The sequence below is a fragment of the Aspergillus aculeatinus genome (assembly GCF_003184765.1).
Source record: "Aspergillus aculeatinus CBS 121060 unplaced genomic scaffold BO66scaffold_59, whole genome shotgun sequence".
In the NCBI taxonomy this organism is placed as follows: Eukaryota; Fungi; Ascomycota; class Eurotiomycetes; order Eurotiales; family Aspergillaceae; genus Aspergillus; species Aspergillus aculeatinus.
The window spans coordinates 142,493-159,685 of record NW_020291528.1 but is presented as its reverse complement, the minus strand read 5'-3'; the positions used below and the strand labels follow the sequence as shown (position 1 = coordinate 159,685).

The following is a 17,193-nucleotide window of genomic DNA, read 5'->3' as shown; positions in this document are numbered from 1 at the left end:
TGCTTGAATAGAAAAGTTCCTAAGTATCAAGAAAGACAAATCATCAATGAAACATGGGGAAAAAGGAGGCAATCAAAAAAAAGTTGCGCTCGCATGGAGCGGGCGCGTTTTGTTGAAGGGCCAGGCCGTCTCGTCTCTCCCCCGAGCGGAAAGAACAGCAATCGGATAAATTCCTTGCCCGATCACCCGCACCCCGATTGGGAACTGCGGCCCCGTGATTCGACGCAACAACTGAACCTCCGTCGATGAATCCCGGCGTCCCTCCACTATCCAGTATCCGTTGGATTCAAGCCCAAGTTCAGTCGCAACGTCACTTTCGACCGCGGTCCACGTCTCTTCTCCTCTGTGTGCCGGAAATTTCTACGCTTGAATCAGCGCAGATACAATTCTTGAAAAACCGGCCCATTCCGATTACCGCCCTCCCTTTCCTCGCTCCACATCTACCTCGCAAATCATGGTTCACAAAGTCCTCTTCTGGGGTGGTTTCGGTATGTTATCCCCACGCAGACAGCTCTTGAAAGCCCTCAACTGGACGGGGATGCACTACGTCTAGCCGCCGTCTCCGAATTCAATCAATTGACTCAATCCTCAAAATGCAGGCATCGCCGTCCGCCTCTGGCAACTCGGCATCGAAATGCGGCCCATCCTCGCCCGCGAATCCCTCTGGGTCTACCCGCTCTTCGCCGGCGTCGGCGGCAGCTTTGGCTATTGGCTGCAGGGCGTCGAGGAGCGCCAGCTCCGCATACTCGCCCAGCGCCGCGAGCAGATCCTCGAGAAGCGCCGGCGGAGGGATGATCGCGAGAACGGCACGTTGAACCGGGTCGAGGAGAGTGTTTTGGCCGCTGCTGCTTGAGCTGTTCCGGAGCTTGAAGAAAGAAATTGAAAAATGTAAAGGAAATGGATTGCTTCCTGTGTGGGTGGGGGGAAACGTGAGGGGGTTGTGGATTGTGTCGTGTATATCTGGATTGGGTTCTTTATGCTTGTGTGTGGTGTCTTTCTCCCTTTATCGTGTTATAAATTTTATGCCTTTTATATTCATGTTTCTTTTATATTGCTTGGGCGAGGGGAAGGGGGGTTGAGTCGTGTAAGGGTTCTTTTCATGGTCATGGTCTTGGGTTGATGGTATAGGTGATGTGTAGTATGGGGAGGCTTATATGGTGAGCATTCGCATGGGAGGCAGGGAAGTGGCTATCGTGTGGTTTGAGGGGTGCAGGTTGGGAATGTGTGACCTATTCTATATCCATGTCCATCTGCGGTCTATAGTAGATTCATCACGCGGATTGAAAGAAGACGTTTCATGCACATTGGTCTTTCAGCATTGGAGCTCTGGTTTCACTATGTCCCAGTGGAGGCACACTTAATCACCCCCGGTATATAACCTTAACCGAAAATGGTTGTATTTCCAGTAAAGAAAAAGAAGTATGTCCAGTCCATAATGTACATCATATCAATTACACATGTCACGCCTTCTCAACTGCAAATTGCAACGACACCTCCCACTTCTGTCCCCCCGTCCCGTACCCCCCGCCCAGCCGATTCTTGATCAAACTGGTGATCCGCTCACGCAGCCGCGCCAGATTCTCCTCCGGGCCGGACACGCGAAGCTTCAGATTCGCCATGCACAGACCGTAGTGCACCTGCCAGAATCGGGCATCGTCGACCCCACGCACACAGGGATCCGTTTCGATGTCGCGCATAACGTCCGTGACACCCTGGCCCGAGTAGGACATCAGCAGCATCGACCCCAGGGTCTTGACCAGGCGCACGCCGATGACGCACATCGAGATGGAGATGGTGCCAGACAAAAGCACGTCGAGCCATTTGTATAGCTTGATGGAGACGAGCGGCAGCAACAATAGGAGGGACGAGCAGGAGAGCGTCAGGAAGTGGGAGGGGTTGCTGAGAACCGACGGCAGCGATTCGATATACCCAAAACGCATCGCCTTGCCGATGCGGCCGTGGTTCTTGAGGCCAATCGCCGAGACGAGCGTAGACACGATGGCGAGCAGCGCCGTGAAATCCACTCGTCCCAGTGACACGCGTTCGTGCACGTGAGAATGGTGCGGCTCGTGGCCGGCGGACTCGAGGAAATGCTGCAGATTGTGCGAGATCAGGTCCATACCCATGAAGAGCAGGAGCACACACATGGCGAAACCGGCGAGCACCTCGGCTCGTTCGAGCCCGAAGGGGTGGCGCACGCTGGACCGCTTCCACACCTCGAAATTGCCTAGTATGTCCACCGCGACGCAGAGGAGAGCTCCGATGGAGTCGAACAGTATCAGATGCGACAACGCCGTCATAGCCAGGGAGCCGTGCGCGCTCCACAGAGTATATGCCGCGACGGACATATGACACAGGCTCCACCAGAAACGGGTCGTCTGGTCCTTAGACATACTAGATCGGTATTCCTTGAACGTAGGGACAGGTAACGAGTTGGGCAATGCTAGCGGGGCTCGAGGTGGTGGCTCGAGGAAGATCTGATGCGATATACTACTGTGCTTGTACTTATGTCCGCGCCGCTGTCCGATATTCTATTTAACATAGGCAAGGGCAATCAGGACCATGAATCATACTGTTTACTATATTGTGGGAGACTCACAGACTTGACAACGGGGCTCTTGGCCATAGTGGTTGTCTGGAAATTGAAGGGGCCGGCCGACACATTGTCGCTCTGATCGCCTGGTGATCGAGCACTGGCTGGACTGAGGTTGAAAGCAGCCCTCGTCGGGCTCAGGCGAGTGGGATCATTGACATCTAAAGTACCCCTGGAGGGAGTAAATGTATCCCTCAATGGGGATAGCGAGTCCTTGTCGTAAAGGGTAGAGGATGGCTCGAACGCGCTGGTAGGGCCGTCATCCGCGGGCGGAGTCGGGGTACGCGGAGGAATAGGGATGGGGAGATTCGACGCCATCACGACAGTCGCTGAAGAATGGGGCGCCGGCGCCGATCGATCTGAAGGGATACGCAGGTCACCTCGTAGGCAGCGTTACACCGACCGGAACTCAATGGAAGGGAGAAAAACAACACGGCGCAACCGCGGAGAGGGATGAAAACCAAGCTTCCAGGGAAGCAGGGAGGCTGACAATTGGGAAGGGGAAGAATGTCGCCCGGCGGTTGTGAAGCCGGGCGGAAAAGGCGGGGGTGAAATGGGGCGGGCCTCAGGCCTCGACTCACTCAGCGCATCATCGACTTCCGCCCGCTTCCCCATTTCATCATCTTCCCATCTTCCATCATCATTATCACTATCCCGTTGTCTGGTTCCTCAAGAGCTTAATGACCAGCTCTAGATGAGTGTCGCTTGTTCTGGCCATAGATTGGCGATGCGACACAAAGTGACTTGAGTATTTCTATTGATCTTCAGGAGTTCCCCCCCTCAAACTCCGATGCCTACGTCCCCTTGGCATCTATGGATCACCGCGGCTCCTTTTTCTTCTTTTTGTTCGTGCTATATCTTCTCCTGAGCTCGCAGTCCCGTTCGCCCTTGGTATCTCAAGATGGGGAGCATCAGCGGGAACTGGAAAGGGAGCGGAATGCCCTTCGCCTCTTGAACGAGACTCAATATGGAGATTTTGACCCGGGATCCGATAAATGGTTGCCTTTTCCAGGCGTCCGCAAGAACGACAGTTATGCCTGGGACCTTCTCCCCGATGTTCAGGACAGAGCCCGGTCTCAGTTGCGGTCTGTGATGACCGAGGCAGGCCTCCGACCTCCCAAGTCCCTTGCAGTGTCTGACGCACTTTCGGATCTCAACCTGACGCAACTGTCGCTGCCGGTCTACCGCAATGCGACAGGGAAGCTGCGCGGCGAATGGGTGCGCCGCAAGCAGGACAAGCCACATCCTCCCCTCAACAAGACTGCTATCATTCAAGAAAACGAGTACTTCACGCATGAGTTCAGCCAGAATGTCACCGGCAACAGTGGCACATTCTACCTCGATGTACGTGAAGGAGGCGGACAGGAGCTTCGGTCGTCTTTGGGCCATGTCCGGGAGATCCGAGCCACACTAGCTGTGGAAAGTGGTGACTTTTGGGGCAATACCTGGTATCTCTCACTCATTGGTATACATTTTCCAGAGACTGGCGGTATCATCCTGAGCACCACTAGCGAGAAATTTGGGGGCCTCCTCACCTTGCCACATCTTAGTCTCTCATCTGATGCATACAATCTCACTCATGAGCTTCTCATCAAATCATTATCGGATACCATTTCTGAGAAGCAGAACAGGCCTCCTACTCTTTTCCCCTGGTCCTCCTTAGCGGGCAGTGAGCATATGGAGTTTCCTGCGCCGAGATGTGAACACATCGTTTACCTGCAACAGCACCCACTCGCAATCCATGGTTATCTAGCCGACAAGGCGGTGATTGAGCAGATAGAGCAGGAACTGAGATATCCCATTGGGGCGCCAATCCCATCACCTCCTTTGATGGTCATGTCAGCCGTGGTGTTCTCTCCTGATTGCGGTTACATCCTAGAGACCAAGGGCGCGCCTGAATTCCCACCCACGGAGACGTTGTATCTGTCCGGTCCAAAGATAGAGGAATTCGCAAAGTACTCAGCTCGCATGATCTTTGTTATGTCGGCCGTCTCCGTTGCTCAAATCGCGTTGCTATTAAGGCAAGTGAAGGAAGCCTCGACCCCTTCCACTCGGAGTCGTATCAGTTTCTACACGATGGCCCTGATGGCCTTCGGAGATTCTTTTGTCCTCGTCTTCATTCTTCTGGAATTATACCCGGTGGTATCGTTCCTGGTCATGACAACCGCATCCTTCCTCACCTTCCTTTCGGTCAGTTACATCGGAATGAAGTTCATGATGGAGATTTATGCCATCCAAGCTCCAGAACGACGGGAGCAGGAGCGCCGGGCCCCCGCAAACGCCCGTCCAGCAAATCTGCCACTTCCTGCGACGGCTGCCCAGGTCAGAGACTCGGGGGCAACCCCGGTCATATTGCCTCCGGATCAGGATGCTCCGGCTGATGAAGACGCGCCAGCCGCCAATCGTGGCACTGCACAGACAGCGCGGGACGCTCGAAGTGATTTGGGAACCATGTATGCACGGTTTTACTTCATCCTCTTCGTGATGCTTATCATATCTATCTGGGCATTCCTTTGGCCAAATCGACTCGGAGCTATTTATGCTCGAGTACTCGGGTTTATCTATCTTTCTTTCTGGACGCCTCAGATCTACCGTAATGTCATGCGCAACTGCCGCAAAGCACTGCGATGGGACTTTGTGGTCGGCCAGAGCTGTCTCCGACTATTCCCGTTCCTCTACTTCCTTACCGCCCGTGGCAACGTGCTTTTCATCCGACCCGACGCAACGACGGCTCTCTCTCTGATCGGCTGGGTCTGGATCCAAGTCTGGATCCTCGCGAGCCAGGACATTCTCGGTCCGCGCTTCTTCGTTCCCCGCGGATGGGCGCCTCCTGCGTACGACTACCATCCGACCCTGCGTGATAATGTCGGGTCGGGTGACGATCTGGAGTCCGGGGGTGTGCTCCCGATCGGGGCGCTGCGGGCCGACGAACGCGAATACCCCAGCGAATCGAAGGACGACGACAAACATCGCTCGAGAGACCGAAAGAAGGCGGTGTTCGACTGCGCCATCTGTATGCAGGAGATCGAGGTGCCCGTTCTCACGTCCGGTGGGGCGGGCATGGCCGACGGAGCGTCGAGCATTCTCAGCCGGCGCACGTACATGGTCACGCCCTGCCGGCATATTTTCCATAGTACTTGTCTGGAGAGCTGGATGCGGCTCCGACTTCAATGTCCGATTTGCCGCGAATCCATTCCCCCGGTGTAGAGTGTATGTTAGCGTCCGCAGCGTTTGTGTCGATAGCCACGTATTATAGACGCCCCGACAATGTTAGCAATGCAAACTAGCTTATTCATTAGAACTCTAGTTTTGATATAGTAACCTCTTTTGATTTGATATATCCTGTAAACCCTTGGTTGAATGTTGAATACAAGGTCGAGCCCATTGAAGACCAAGCAGCCACGCTAGGTCAATCACCCACCCCCTCCCCAACCCAGCCCATCGTCATCAAAACCGACCGAAGCCGGATTGGAATCAACCCACCGCGCATCATCATCATCATATCTATAAACCCAATCAAATCCACGTCGTATCCCGCCGAGACGCAACATTATCCCAAAACATAAGATTCCATCCCGTAAGAAAACCGCAAGCACGAACAACCTTAAAGAAAATCAAAGACGAAAAAGCCCCCTCGGGCCTCCCCCTAAACCCATCACATTCTTATGGAACCAGACCTAGTGATCCTCCGCCTCGATGTGCGCCTTGTAGGCGGCCTCATCCAGCAGGGAGTCCAACTCGGCGGCGTCGGCGACCTCGATCTCGGCGATCCAGGCCTCGGCCTCGGGGCTCTCGTTGATGAACTTGGCCTTGTCTTCGAGGATGGCGTTGCCGCGCACCACGGTGCCGGCGACGGGCGAGAGCACGTCCGAGGCGGACTTGACGGACTCGACGGCGCCGACGGGCTCGTTGGCGCTCACCTCCAGCCCCTCGGAGGGGAGCTCGACGTAGACGACGTCGCCGAGGGAGTGGGCGGCGTAGGCGGTGATGCCGATTTTGGCTGGAGTGAGGGGGGTCATTAGCTTGGGTGTTTGGGGGGTTGGGGTGGAGGGAAGAAGGCAGGGAGGAGGGGGAGAGTTAGGGACACAGAGGGAATTAGGACAATGAGGTTCAAGGCGAGGGGGAGGGGGAGGTAGACTCACCCGTCTTGCCGTTATCGGCCAGCTCGATCCATTCGTGAGACTCGGTATACTTCTTCAGTTGCCCTGTATGGGTTGAGGAGGTCGGTCAGCCACCACTATTTTCCAGGACATTTTATTTTGCTTTTGTGGGATTATGAAGACCAAAGCATGCGGAGGCTTCAATAACCCCCTAAACACAGCCATCGGAGGGAGAATGCGTACAGAATGGGCTCTGGGAGAAGCTCCGGACACTTCCCCGCGGGAAACTGACGGGGGTCGCCCTGCGGACGGCGGAGAGGGGGAGCTTCTGCGCGAGGAAGCGCGAGGCGACGGGACGGAAAGAACTGGCGAGGGCAGACATTGTGAATGGCAATTGAGACGGTAGGCGCAGCGAGGAGCGTGGTGAAGCAAGTCGGAGGGTGTCAGGAAGAAGAGCAAGAGTTGGGTTTGTGTGGGGGAAGAGGGAAGGGAAAAGAGGTTAAATACTAAAGGGCAGGAAGGAGTAGGAAAGCTAATGACGGAGATGACGAGCACTTCCCGGAGCTAGGCTAGTCTACACCTAGTGTACTGATAACGGGCTCGGGCTGCCAAGCCGATTAACTGATAAGCAAAAAAGCATTGCGGGCGCGCGGCCCGGAAAAATCTGGTTCCCTTTCCCTGTCAGATGTTCCCGGGCTTGTTGTCGACTCTTCGCTTGTCCCTTTCGTTGGTCCCATTGTCCAGGTCCAGAACAAATTGCTTCTCTGCAGGTTTACCGCTGTCATGTTGTACGAGCTGATTGCAGTTGTATGTGTCTTCCATCCTCGTGGGAATGGAGAATTGTGGCTAATATCACACCAGGTCCGCCCCGGCAGCCTCCACGAGGTCCGCGAGTACGTACCGACTCGATTCCCTCCCCTACACTCCCCTACAGCCAGACTTTCATCTCAACGTCATTCCTCATACAGTCTTCTCTGCCCTGATCTAATTATACAACAGTATCGCCCGTAATGCCGGTGTCCAGGTCCTGCGCGCCGGCGGCGTAGTCCGCGGCTACACCAACTGGGGCACCTTCACCCTGCCCCGGCCGACCACGAAGCACCAGGCCCGCTACCACGAAGGTCACCACTTCATCATGCGCTTCGACTCCTCTGGTGCTGTCCAGCAAGCCGTCCTGCGCACCCTCGGTCTCGATCCCCGTATGATTCGCTTCTCCGTGGTGAAGCTGGGCGACAAGCTGGAGGAGATCAAGGACGTGGAGGGCAAGGTGGACTGGAACAAATACCGCCCGCTCACCGACTCAATCTGATCGATGGTGTGGAATGGTTGATTTGCACTTGTTATTGATGTTCGCGACGAGAAACAAAAGAGCCGGGTGATCTTCGTCTGGGTTGCCCCCGTGGCGCAACGCGTCTAGATCGTTATTGTATCATATTTGGGATGGGTGTTCTTTTCTTTTTGCTTTTGTGTCTTTGTTGTATATCATATCAGCATCGTTGGCGCATATACCTGAACTGGCAGATTGTCGGCCAGTACCGATGGCGAGATCAATTCATCTGAGTTTGCTTGTGGGCTACAACTACTCTCTTGTTCTGGAGGGGAACCTGACATTTGGGCTGGTCGTGAGTGAAGGTGCGTTGAGTGCAAGGCTAGTTGATCTCAATCGCTTGGTAGAGCGGCATTACCGTTTGTTTGGCAGGCTGTTGGCAAGCTGTCTCCGGGCTGCAGTAGTGGACGATCGACGCATCAATCAGCCTCCAAAACATGTAGGAGGCACGACCCTTGAAGAGAAAACAGTGAGGTCTGGAATTGCGAATCATGTGGGAAAGATTCCGGAGTAGGGAGTGTAGATTGGCCGCAGATCATGCCGCGTGCAAAAGCGCAACGGCATCATCAGCCGAGGTTAGCTCCGACATGCGTCGGTTATGATGCAGTCCAGGAACGGAAGACGCTTAATTAGCCTCAACAATAGCAGATCCCCCTCCTCAACCTTCTTTGCCCAGGTGGTCCCTCTCTTTTTCAAGTCAAACTCCTCAGTAGTAACACATCACATGCACATATTTCGGTCTTATACCGCCGTCGCCTCTCATCCGCACCCACCGTAACCCTCGAATCGACAGGGATCAGGGATTCGTCTCCAAGAATATACTGTACATACCATCCACCCATCACGAGCATCAAGTGCCACCACATCTCCAAGGTCTTGTTCTTTCGACTCTCTTCTATCTTACAAATCAAGCCGAGACCAAACGAAACCACAATGCTAGAGCTCTCCTACACCGAAAGCCCCTCCTCCTTCGCGGAGCTGATGTCCCTCCGCCGCCTGCCCGTGAAGAAGAGCCAACTCCCCTCGGCGAACAGCCCGGAACATATCGAACGCTTCCAATCGCTGGCACCACCCTACCCACCGGGCGAAGCAGGCCGCGCATTCGGCGGCCACGTCTACGCCCAATCGGCCTACGCCGCCTCGCAGACCGTCGAGAAAGGCTTCCTCATCCACGTATGGATTCCACCGAGCCCTCCCCCACCCTTCCCCAAACCCCTACACCCTGCAGACCAACTCATTAACCAAATCAAAGAACGTGACCGGCACCTTCATCCTCCCCGGCCGCCTGGATATCCCCTACGAATACACGGTGCGCCACCTCCGCGACGGCAAAAGCTACTGCACGCGCGCCGTCGACGCCCGTCAAGCCCACCAGATCTGCTTCTCGGGGTTGGTCTCGTTCAAACGCGCCGAACCGCCTGCCGCAGCGCCGTTCGCGCACCAGCCCGTCTCCGCCCAACAGCGCTACGCCGAGCTTCTCGCGGGAAAGAGACCCCAGGACTTTCCGGTCCAGCCCGGCGTCGACGCAGACTTCTACATCAATCACTGGCGCGAGCAGTGGGAGAAGCACGGGATCCCGGAGCGCGAGTTCCCCGGGCTGGAGGCGCGGAATGTGGATATGCGCGGGTTCAACCGGAGGGAGGAGGTAACAGGTCAGCCGGATCGGTATCGGCAGTTGACGTTCTATAAGCTGAAGGGGTCGCCGGGGGATCAGCGTGGTTCTGTGAAGGAGGAAGAGGTTAGGGTGGGGGAGGTGAGGCGGAGGGAGAGGGCAGGCGAGTTCGATAATCTGTATGCGTGCGCGCATATGTATGCGGCGGATAAGAACTCGTTGCTGCTGATCCCCCGCGCGTTGGGGATGAAGGTGTGGGATGCGCTGGCGAGTTTGACGCTGACGGTTGTGTTTCATGAGCTTGGGGAGGCGGTGCGGATGATTGATTGGGATGCAGAGGCGGAGGTAGAGGCAGAGGCTAAGGAGGAGGGTGGATTGCCCAAGAAGTGGTTTATTCAGGAGGGCTGGACGCCTAGGTCCGGGGGTAGTCGCGCGATCCATGAGAGTTGGTTGTGGTCGCCGGAGGGGAGGTTGGTGGCGACGAGTTATCAGGATGGTATGCTGAAGGTATCTCGGACTGATAGGGAGAAGTTGTGAGGATGAGCTGGTTATGAGGGATTGCATAGATATATTCTTTGTATGTTCTGCACATAGTCGGGCCATGGTATACATAGTTGGTGTGAGTAACAACCAAGCATTTTTTGACTTACGTTATCTAGAAAAGAATACATTCATGCGAAATGGTACCAGTTCTATATCTTCAATATTACTTCAACTTGTTAACCGTCATTCAAAGTCCTTGCTCTAGGTATTAATCATAAATCAGAATACGTGCCTTGGTAGAAAGATAGTAATCTGCTGCAACCGCGTTCCTGTTTTGAGAAGAAGAGATAGGCGCAGGGAAATAGTAGTGAGCCTCTAAATGGTCAGTTCAAGCTGCTAGAGGCGGAATCATTAGTGATAAAGAAGGACGATGGAGTGACTAGTGTATGCACCTGGTATCGGCGCCAGTTGACAGTCTTATCGATTATACAATTTCAGCATGTATTCTCGGTCCTAAATCGCCAGAAATAGGTGAAGTAACTACTCGATGTCACTATTGGGGTTATTGATAATTATAGCTGAGTCCTACCATGCGCCTGTTCTCCCTCTCATCCGACCTTATGAGCGATCAGACCACGAGTCATGCCGGGGGTTCGACCTATCAAAATTTAGTCTCCAGCGAAGGGGTGAGATTGTTAGTACTTTGGACTGATGCTTATGCCCGCTACATCCGTACTCCTTCTAGTGCCAAACGTCTAATGATGTATGATAAGCAATAAGACAAAGCTACTACTCCGTAGTGTATTCATCGTCAGCCATTCTCTGACATTCATAATTAGCCCAAACCATCCATCCCCCACCATTGAGTCTACTCCGCATACAACAGAACAAGCACCTGCACCATGAAAATCATCCTCGCCGGAACAACCGGGCTTGTAGGCCAAGAGGTCCTCACCCAGTGCCTGGCCCACCCCTCAATCACCTCCATCCTCGTCCTGTCGCGTCGCGAACTGCCCAATAACATCACCCACCCCAAACTCCAGGTCCACCGCATGCAAGACCAGGACTTCCTCTCCTACGCCGACCCGCAGCTCGCCGCCTCCCTCCCCGGCGCCACCGCATGCATCTGGACGCTAGGCGTGCCGCCCTCGCGCGCGTCAGCTGACGAAGAGGCCTCCCGGAGAGTCACGCTGGAGTATACCAGCCAGGCAGCCGTAGCGTTCAACGAGGCCTTTACTGCTTCTCTGGCCGGACCAGGACGAGAAGAAGCCCCTTCCGCGGCCGGCTCAAGATTCCGCTTCGTGTACTTCAGCGGCGGGATGGCGGAGCGCGATCAGACGAAGTCTTTGTGGGTGACGGCGGGATATCGTCGGTTGAGGGTATGTCTCCTCCCTTTCAGCCATTCGATAATCTACAAACAGAGAGACTGATGAACAGAGCTCTAGGGCCAAGCCGAGAATATCTTTCTGGAGTTTCAAGCCGGGCACTCCACCACGTTCGAGTCATATATCATGCGTCCAGGCATGGTGCTCAGTCGCCAGGGGACACTGGCCGATCGGGTCCGGAGTCTGGCGCCCTCCGTGCGGGTGGACGTGTTGGCGCGGGCGGCGGTCGATCTTGCCGTTCAGGGGCATTCGGAGAAGATCTGGGAGAATGCGCAGATTACGGAGTGGGAGGGTGTTGGTGGGCGAGAGAGTTGATTTCGATCACTGGTGTCGATCGCAGTTGTAGACTGAAGATCCATATCATGCGTTGTCATGAAATGCGGTTATACTGGATGCTTCTTGCAATGGACGCTCAAGAACAAAGGATCTGTTCGATCATTAGCCTGAAGCCGTGTCTCTGATCGTGGATCTAGACAGCTTTAGAATCGAGAGGACAGATCACGCTGCCTCTAACTCATATGGCTCCATCTAAATGTTCACGTCGAATGACACCATCGCTACCAACTTGAGATGACTGTGACGCTGGACTTCGGCGGTAGATTGCGAATATCTTCCCCATAACTAGCACATCCATGAACAGAGTGATGCTGATGACGCATGACAAGGGCCCCATGACTGGTCTCTCCCTGGGACATGCACATGCGGTAACCGGAACCGTTTATAACTGTCGTCAATGGGTCCCACTATATGGTGATCACCAGTCAGAAACTAGATAGCTGGCTAATGTAATCGGTAAACAGGCTGCCCATTTCCACACCAGTGTGTACTAAGAAAACCCAATCTCAAGGTCTGATTTTTACTGAACAATTACGCTACTTATATATCTATAGGTGAGATACAAATAGGACAAAGCATTTCTGTAATTATCTAGGCTTGTAAGGTTCTGAGGTTCTGAGGTTCCTATACTTATATCAAAATTATTTTACATCAGAACCAGATTTTATGCTATGTATCGTGTACTTATGTCAAATATAAAGTCATAAAGCCCTTAGGACTAGAATCTATACTCTCAGGTAGCATGCTAAGCATTTTTCTTTTAGAGCGTTCACGCTCCCAGCCGAGAAAGACAAAAAGTAGAGCTCAGGGCTCTCGATACGAAAGACGGAGAATAAGCAGCTCGCATGCCACAGCGCAAGTGGTTCAAAATAACTCATCATGTAGGTGCCATCGCATCTTAGTCTACTGTGCACAGGTCCATCGATCGCTTGAATGAGCTGAAGCAGGGGGGAGCGACAATTTTAGACTTCCAGGCTACACGCAGCCAAGGTGATAGCATCTTAGCCTTTACCACCGTCACCATCTTCTTCGTGCGTGTGGTTCCTCTTGCACAAACATGTCGAGCAAATGATAATCTTCAATATGGTTACCAGCCTCCTTCTTGACGAGCCTCATCGCATTGAAAACCTCCGAGATCCCTGATGAAGATGGAAATCTCGCCTACCCCGCTAGATGGGGGTTTCCATTACTATGTCGGTGCTCACACACACCTGGACCTTGCTCGCTTTCTCAATGCCATATATCCTGATATATAGACATCAGTCGGGTCTATCTATATTCTCGGGACTTATAATGGTCTTCAGTGGCTTTTAGTGAACGGCATTTGAAGCACCTATCCGATTCATTCAAACATTTTCCTGATGAGCTGCGAGCTAGGCAAGAAGTGTCACAATATTTGGCCTCTAGAAAAGACGATAGATCATGGAAACGCGAGAGGGAAGAACAATGGATGCGTCTGCTTATGTCTCTGCAAGAATCCTAAGTCACAAAAAAGTGATGTCCCCCCAGACTCCCAACTATGCATATCCTTGTTTCCTTGTTTACTGTAAAGAGATAGCTGGCATCCACTACCTGAGGCACACGATTCCGACCATTCTCTCAGGCTAGACTGAGCTTTTGACCCTATCCTTCCAGTATATAACGTTCATTAATCTGCTATCTGGTCCAATCAAGGAACGACGGGTCAGGTGTGCATCCTGAGTGATGATCACAGATCCAGTTGTTGAAATGTTGCTGGTGTCAAGCGAATTGCTTTTGGTTTTCTTTTTGTTTTTGCAGGAGCCAGTATTCACGCAGTGCCCGGCTCCGCCTTCTCCACAGGGCACTCGGGGCAGTCAAATGGTGAACCCTGGTCGAATTGGGTAATAGGCTCGACATACCTAGTACCTAATCATCAACGTGGAAACCGCCTGTAGTGACTAAGCCATGCAAGTGATATGAGCCATGACAGGGCTGGAATAATAAGCTGTAATAGAGATTTCGTCGAGGTATGATAGCATTTGAGCTATCGTCGATAGGCCCTTGCCTTTCTGACTTTAGTCATATCCATAATTTAGAGGCCACTCTAGGAAATGCCATCGGTTTGGGCTCCTCATTTGAGGAACAAAGGGTCGAATATGAAAGTTGTCTCGGTGCTAGTTGAATGCGCCAGTGTCTATAGCCGTAGGCAAGTCATGAAGTTTGCTCAGAGTGGTGAGTATTTCACCCCCCGGGAGTGTATGATACGCTGGAGGCTACCCAGGCACTATTGAGCGCCAAGAGTGTCGACGGACTTCGATCGCGGAGGACTTTTGCCATTGTTTCGTCTGAGGTAGATCAAGTCGCGTCGTGCGTGATCCCAAAAGAATCGATATTCCAAGCAAGCACCCCGGTGGGAGTGTCCGAGCGACAGAAATCAGTGGCCGGGCTGAACGGCCATATAGGCGGGTGTATAAGGTTGCGATTTCACGAGTATCGATGGTCCTGGCCAAGGACTTGGGGAAGGAGTATGGCACCCGAATATCTGCCACAAGAGTGTGGTGATGTTGTGGATATCACTATTATGATATAGATGTTCCATCATAGTAGAGAGGGGTTAATGTACTAGAGGCGGTGGGCGGCTCCCCAGACTTCGTATAGAACGAGGCCTTGGTCATAAGTCTAAATAGTCTATAACAGGTCTTCGAGCGTTTGGGATGACGATCAAGAGAGAAGGTTGTCGAGGAGAGGTCAACTATACGATAACGCTGCCACTGATCTGAGATGCAATCCCTTATTCACAGGGCTCTCTATTTCGAGGCTATGATTGTAATGTGGCAATCTTGCATATTCAATAATTTGGTGTAGGTGATTAAATCAAGTGGAGGAAGCAGTACTAGAGTTTAAGGTACCAAAGCCTACCGGTGAATATAGAGGGATTGGCCAGACTGCACTACTGGTATCTACACGCAGTGAATCTATCCAGTATCAACTCTTATGAGGTTGCAAGAAGGTTGTGCCTGTATACACGACCCGCTTTGGCCTCTTAGCCTGATATGGTGAAGCGGGTGCAGATAGCCTCGAGTGGCACTGATCGAAAGGAATCGAGATCGAGATCGAGATCGAGATCGAGATTCAGGTCGATGAAGGGCTTGGGCTGGCGCAAGCCTCAAGAACCTTATATAGACCCAGCCCATGCCGTTGGATGGCAGTTGATAAAGTACAGATCGTATGACTGTTTTGTCGCACGGTTTCGCTCCAGCCATTCGAGTCCAAGTCGGAGAATGCCTTAACTCGATAACAGTACCGGACAAGACTCCGACGAGGCAGCGAGGCAGCGAGGCAGCGAGGCAACCACGTGGGTGTGTGCTGCAATGGACCCCTATCACGTGCATCATTTGCCCGATGACGTAGTGGCTTTTTCCCGCTGACCGACGCCTTATCCGTAGTCTGGTACTCCGTAGATTGTTCACTGCTCAACAACCATCCTCAGACTCACTCACCTCATATCCCCTCCTTTTCAGACTTGCTTGACTCGCACTACCATCATGTGTCCTTCAGTCTAGCCCCATCCAGCATAATGAAGAAGACACTGCTGATCGTGTTTATCCACGGCTTCAAGGTACGGTCCGCTCTCGCATCCGCGATTTGCCACGCTTCACCTGTCTTGCGCGCACAAATTGTGTCGGTCGCACACCATACCTGATGGTGTTGCTAATACTCGCAGGGGGGCGACGATACATTCGGAGACTTCCCTAGGCATTTTTGCACGGTGGTCAGCCGTGCTCTTCCTGCCGCACGAGTGACAACCGCGGTCTACCCAAAGTACGAAACTCGAGGCGACCTGAGGGAATGTGTGAGCACATTTCGGGAATGGTTCGTTGCATCTTAATTTCATGTGATTTCAATTCTGGCTGGTTGAACGTACCACTAAGCCACAGCCGTCGGTGCAGGCTGCAGAATACAGTCATCGACCTGGAAGTCGCGAACCGAACAGCTTCGCCCACCGTGGATCCTTCGGTCCATGTGTTTCTAGTCGGTCACTCCATGGGTGGGATTGTGGCGGCCGAGACGCTCCTGCTACTGGCTTCCGAGCAGCCTCTGCCTCCCAAGCCCGCCGCCCATGTCTCAACGGAGCCCAACGCACCTGGCCCTTGCACAAATTCGGACACTTCCATCGGAGCCGGCTCATTTATGTTTCCGCATATTCAAGGGGTTCTCGCATTCGACACGCCGTTTCTGGGGATTGCGCCCGGGGTGGTTTCGTACGGGGCCGAGGGACAGTTTCGAAATGCTACCAGCGCATATACCGCGTTGTCTGAAGTGGCTGGCCTATTCGGAATCGGAGGGAGCAACAATTCTTCAGGGGAGACAACATCGTCCGAGGAGCCTAAAAAATCTCTACCGACTTCATCGACTAACGACGCCGCTGCCACGCCGTCCTGGCAACGGTGGGGTCGGTACGCGATGTTTGCCGGAGCAGGCGCCCTGGCGGCCGGCGGGGCGGCGGCAGTGTATTCGCAACGTCAGCGACTAACCGACGGCTGGGGCTGGGTGTCATCCCACCTGGTATTTGTTGGCTGCCTGGCACGCTCTTCCGATTTGCGGCAGCGCCTGGCGTCGCTCTCGGACGTGCAAAAGAACCGCGGGATTGCCTGCGTCAATTTCTATACGTGCTTGGGCAAGAATGCGAGCTCGCTGGTAGAGAACACAACCCGTAGCAATACGTCGTTCAGCCAAAAGATTATACGCTCCAAGGACCGCACTTTCTGTTCGCTTCCAGCGGGAGGCCAAGGCCCGGAGGTTCCGGAGCCAGGTCTCCGATGGGCTAGAGCCGTGAATGATAAAGCAGCAGATGAAATCAAAGCTCATACCAGCATGTTCTTGCAGACTGAGAACCCGGGCTACGCTTCACTCATTCGCGAGGCAAGCAGAGCGCTAGTGGAGTCAGTCGACCGGGGCTGGTACGCCACGGCTACAGGACCAATTGAGGAGGTGGATGGAGACATGCCGCAGCCCAAGAGTGGCACCCTCCACGAGCACCCCGATGGTGGATTCATGGACAGCGACGATGTAGTGGTCGTGGACTAAAAGCTTCAGTGCTTGAGAGGGGGAGGGAGCCAGTGAGGGCAGTCCCTCTCATCCTTCCTCCATCTCCTATCTCACCCAACTCATTTGTTCTACTTTCCTCTCGTTGCCAACTCTTCGTGCAGATTGCTGCTGTCCACGGCCTGGAAGTAGTTCCAATGGAACAGATTCTGCATCCGATATTGTCCCGTTGCTCCACTAACTTCCGAAATCAAGTCTGTCGCCTACCGGGGCAACAACAACATGCACGTTTGAAAGGCGTGAGTTTGGAGCTAGTGGACGAAGGGTCCGATCACATCCAGGCTGACAAC

At 53.5% G+C, this 17,193-nt stretch overlaps 8 protein-coding genes across 8 annotated transcripts; 6 read left to right on the top strand and 2 right to left on the bottom strand.

The window, feature by feature from the left end:
* Window positions 1-247: 247 nt before the first annotated feature.
* On the top strand, window positions 248-1,318 carry BO66DRAFT_395247 (putative NADH-ubiquinone oxidoreductase 14 kDa subunit). Its single transcript, XM_025648173.1, has 2 exons — window positions 248-488; window positions 600-1,318. Exons 1-2 carry the CDS (start codon window positions 455-457, stop codon window positions 851-853), a joined length of 288 nt encoding a protein of 95 aa, XP_025499526.1. The 5' UTR covers window positions 248-454; the 3' UTR covers window positions 854-1,318.
* Window positions 1,319-1,320: 2 nt separating this feature from the next.
* BO66DRAFT_358517 (cation efflux family protein family) lies at window positions 1,321-3,103 on the bottom strand. The gene is made up of 2 exons (XM_025644939.1): window positions 2,600-3,103; window positions 1,321-2,531 (listed from the first exon to the last, which is right to left on the bottom strand). Exons 1-2 carry the CDS (start codon window positions 2,909-2,911, stop codon window positions 1,461-1,463), a joined length of 1,383 nt encoding a protein of 460 aa, XP_025499525.1. The 5' UTR covers window positions 2,912-3,103; the 3' UTR covers window positions 1,321-1,460.
* A 110-nt stretch (window positions 3,104-3,213) lies between these two features.
* dscA (ubiquitin-protein ligase dscA) lies at window positions 3,214-5,873 on the top strand. Its single transcript, XM_025648172.1, has one exon. It carries the CDS (start codon window positions 3,407-3,409, stop codon window positions 5,798-5,800), a length of 2,394 nt encoding a protein of 797 aa, XP_025499524.1. The 5' UTR covers window positions 3,214-3,406; the 3' UTR covers window positions 5,801-5,873.
* A 160-nt stretch (window positions 5,874-6,033) lies between these two features.
* On the bottom strand, window positions 6,034-7,202 carry BO66DRAFT_395244 (glycine decarboxylase subunit H). The gene is made up of 3 exons (XM_025648171.1): window positions 6,937-7,202; window positions 6,736-6,798; window positions 6,034-6,593 (listed from the first exon to the last, which is right to left on the bottom strand). Exons 1-3 carry the CDS (start codon window positions 7,073-7,075, stop codon window positions 6,271-6,273), a joined length of 525 nt encoding a protein of 174 aa, XP_025499523.1. The 5' UTR covers window positions 7,076-7,202; the 3' UTR covers window positions 6,034-6,270.
* Window positions 7,203-7,388: 186 nt separating this feature from the next.
* On the top strand, window positions 7,389-8,265 carry BO66DRAFT_358508 (mitochondrial 37S ribosomal protein bS6m). The gene is made up of 3 exons (XM_025644938.1): window positions 7,389-7,500; window positions 7,555-7,586; window positions 7,693-8,265. The coding sequence occupies exons 1-3, from the start codon at window positions 7,477-7,479 to the stop codon at window positions 8,000-8,002; spliced, it is 366 nt and encodes a 121-aa protein (XP_025499522.1). The 5' UTR covers window positions 7,389-7,476; the 3' UTR covers window positions 8,003-8,265.
* Window positions 8,266-8,676: 411 nt separating this feature from the next.
* On the top strand, window positions 8,677-10,451 carry BO66DRAFT_395241 (acyl-CoA thioesterase). Its single transcript, XM_025648170.1, has 3 exons — window positions 8,677-9,193; window positions 9,273-10,330; window positions 10,408-10,451. Exons 1-2 carry the CDS (start codon window positions 8,954-8,956, stop codon window positions 10,167-10,169), a joined length of 1,137 nt encoding a protein of 378 aa, XP_025499521.1. The 5' UTR covers window positions 8,677-8,953; the 3' UTR covers window positions 10,170-10,330; window positions 10,408-10,451.
* Window positions 10,452-10,787: 336 nt separating this feature from the next.
* BO66DRAFT_199470 (putative nucleoside-diphosphate-sugar epimerase) lies at window positions 10,788-11,915 on the top strand. Its single transcript, XM_025642514.1, has 3 exons — window positions 10,788-10,878; window positions 10,955-11,494; window positions 11,561-11,915. The coding sequence occupies exons 2-3, from the start codon at window positions 11,018-11,020 to the stop codon at window positions 11,813-11,815; spliced, it is 732 nt and encodes a 243-aa protein (XP_025499520.1). The 5' UTR covers window positions 10,788-10,878; window positions 10,955-11,017; the 3' UTR covers window positions 11,816-11,915.
* A 3,459-nt stretch (window positions 11,916-15,374) lies between these two features.
* Window positions 15,375-16,885, top strand: BO66DRAFT_442809 (esterase/lipase family protein; the record flags this gene model as incomplete). Its single annotated transcript, XM_025651460.1, has 3 exons — window positions 15,375-15,416; window positions 15,522-15,670; window positions 15,748-16,885. The coding sequence occupies 3 exons, from the start codon at window positions 15,375-15,377 to the stop codon at window positions 16,883-16,885; spliced, it is 1,329 nt and encodes a 442-aa protein (XP_025499519.1).
* Window positions 16,886-17,193: the final 308 nt, after the last annotated feature.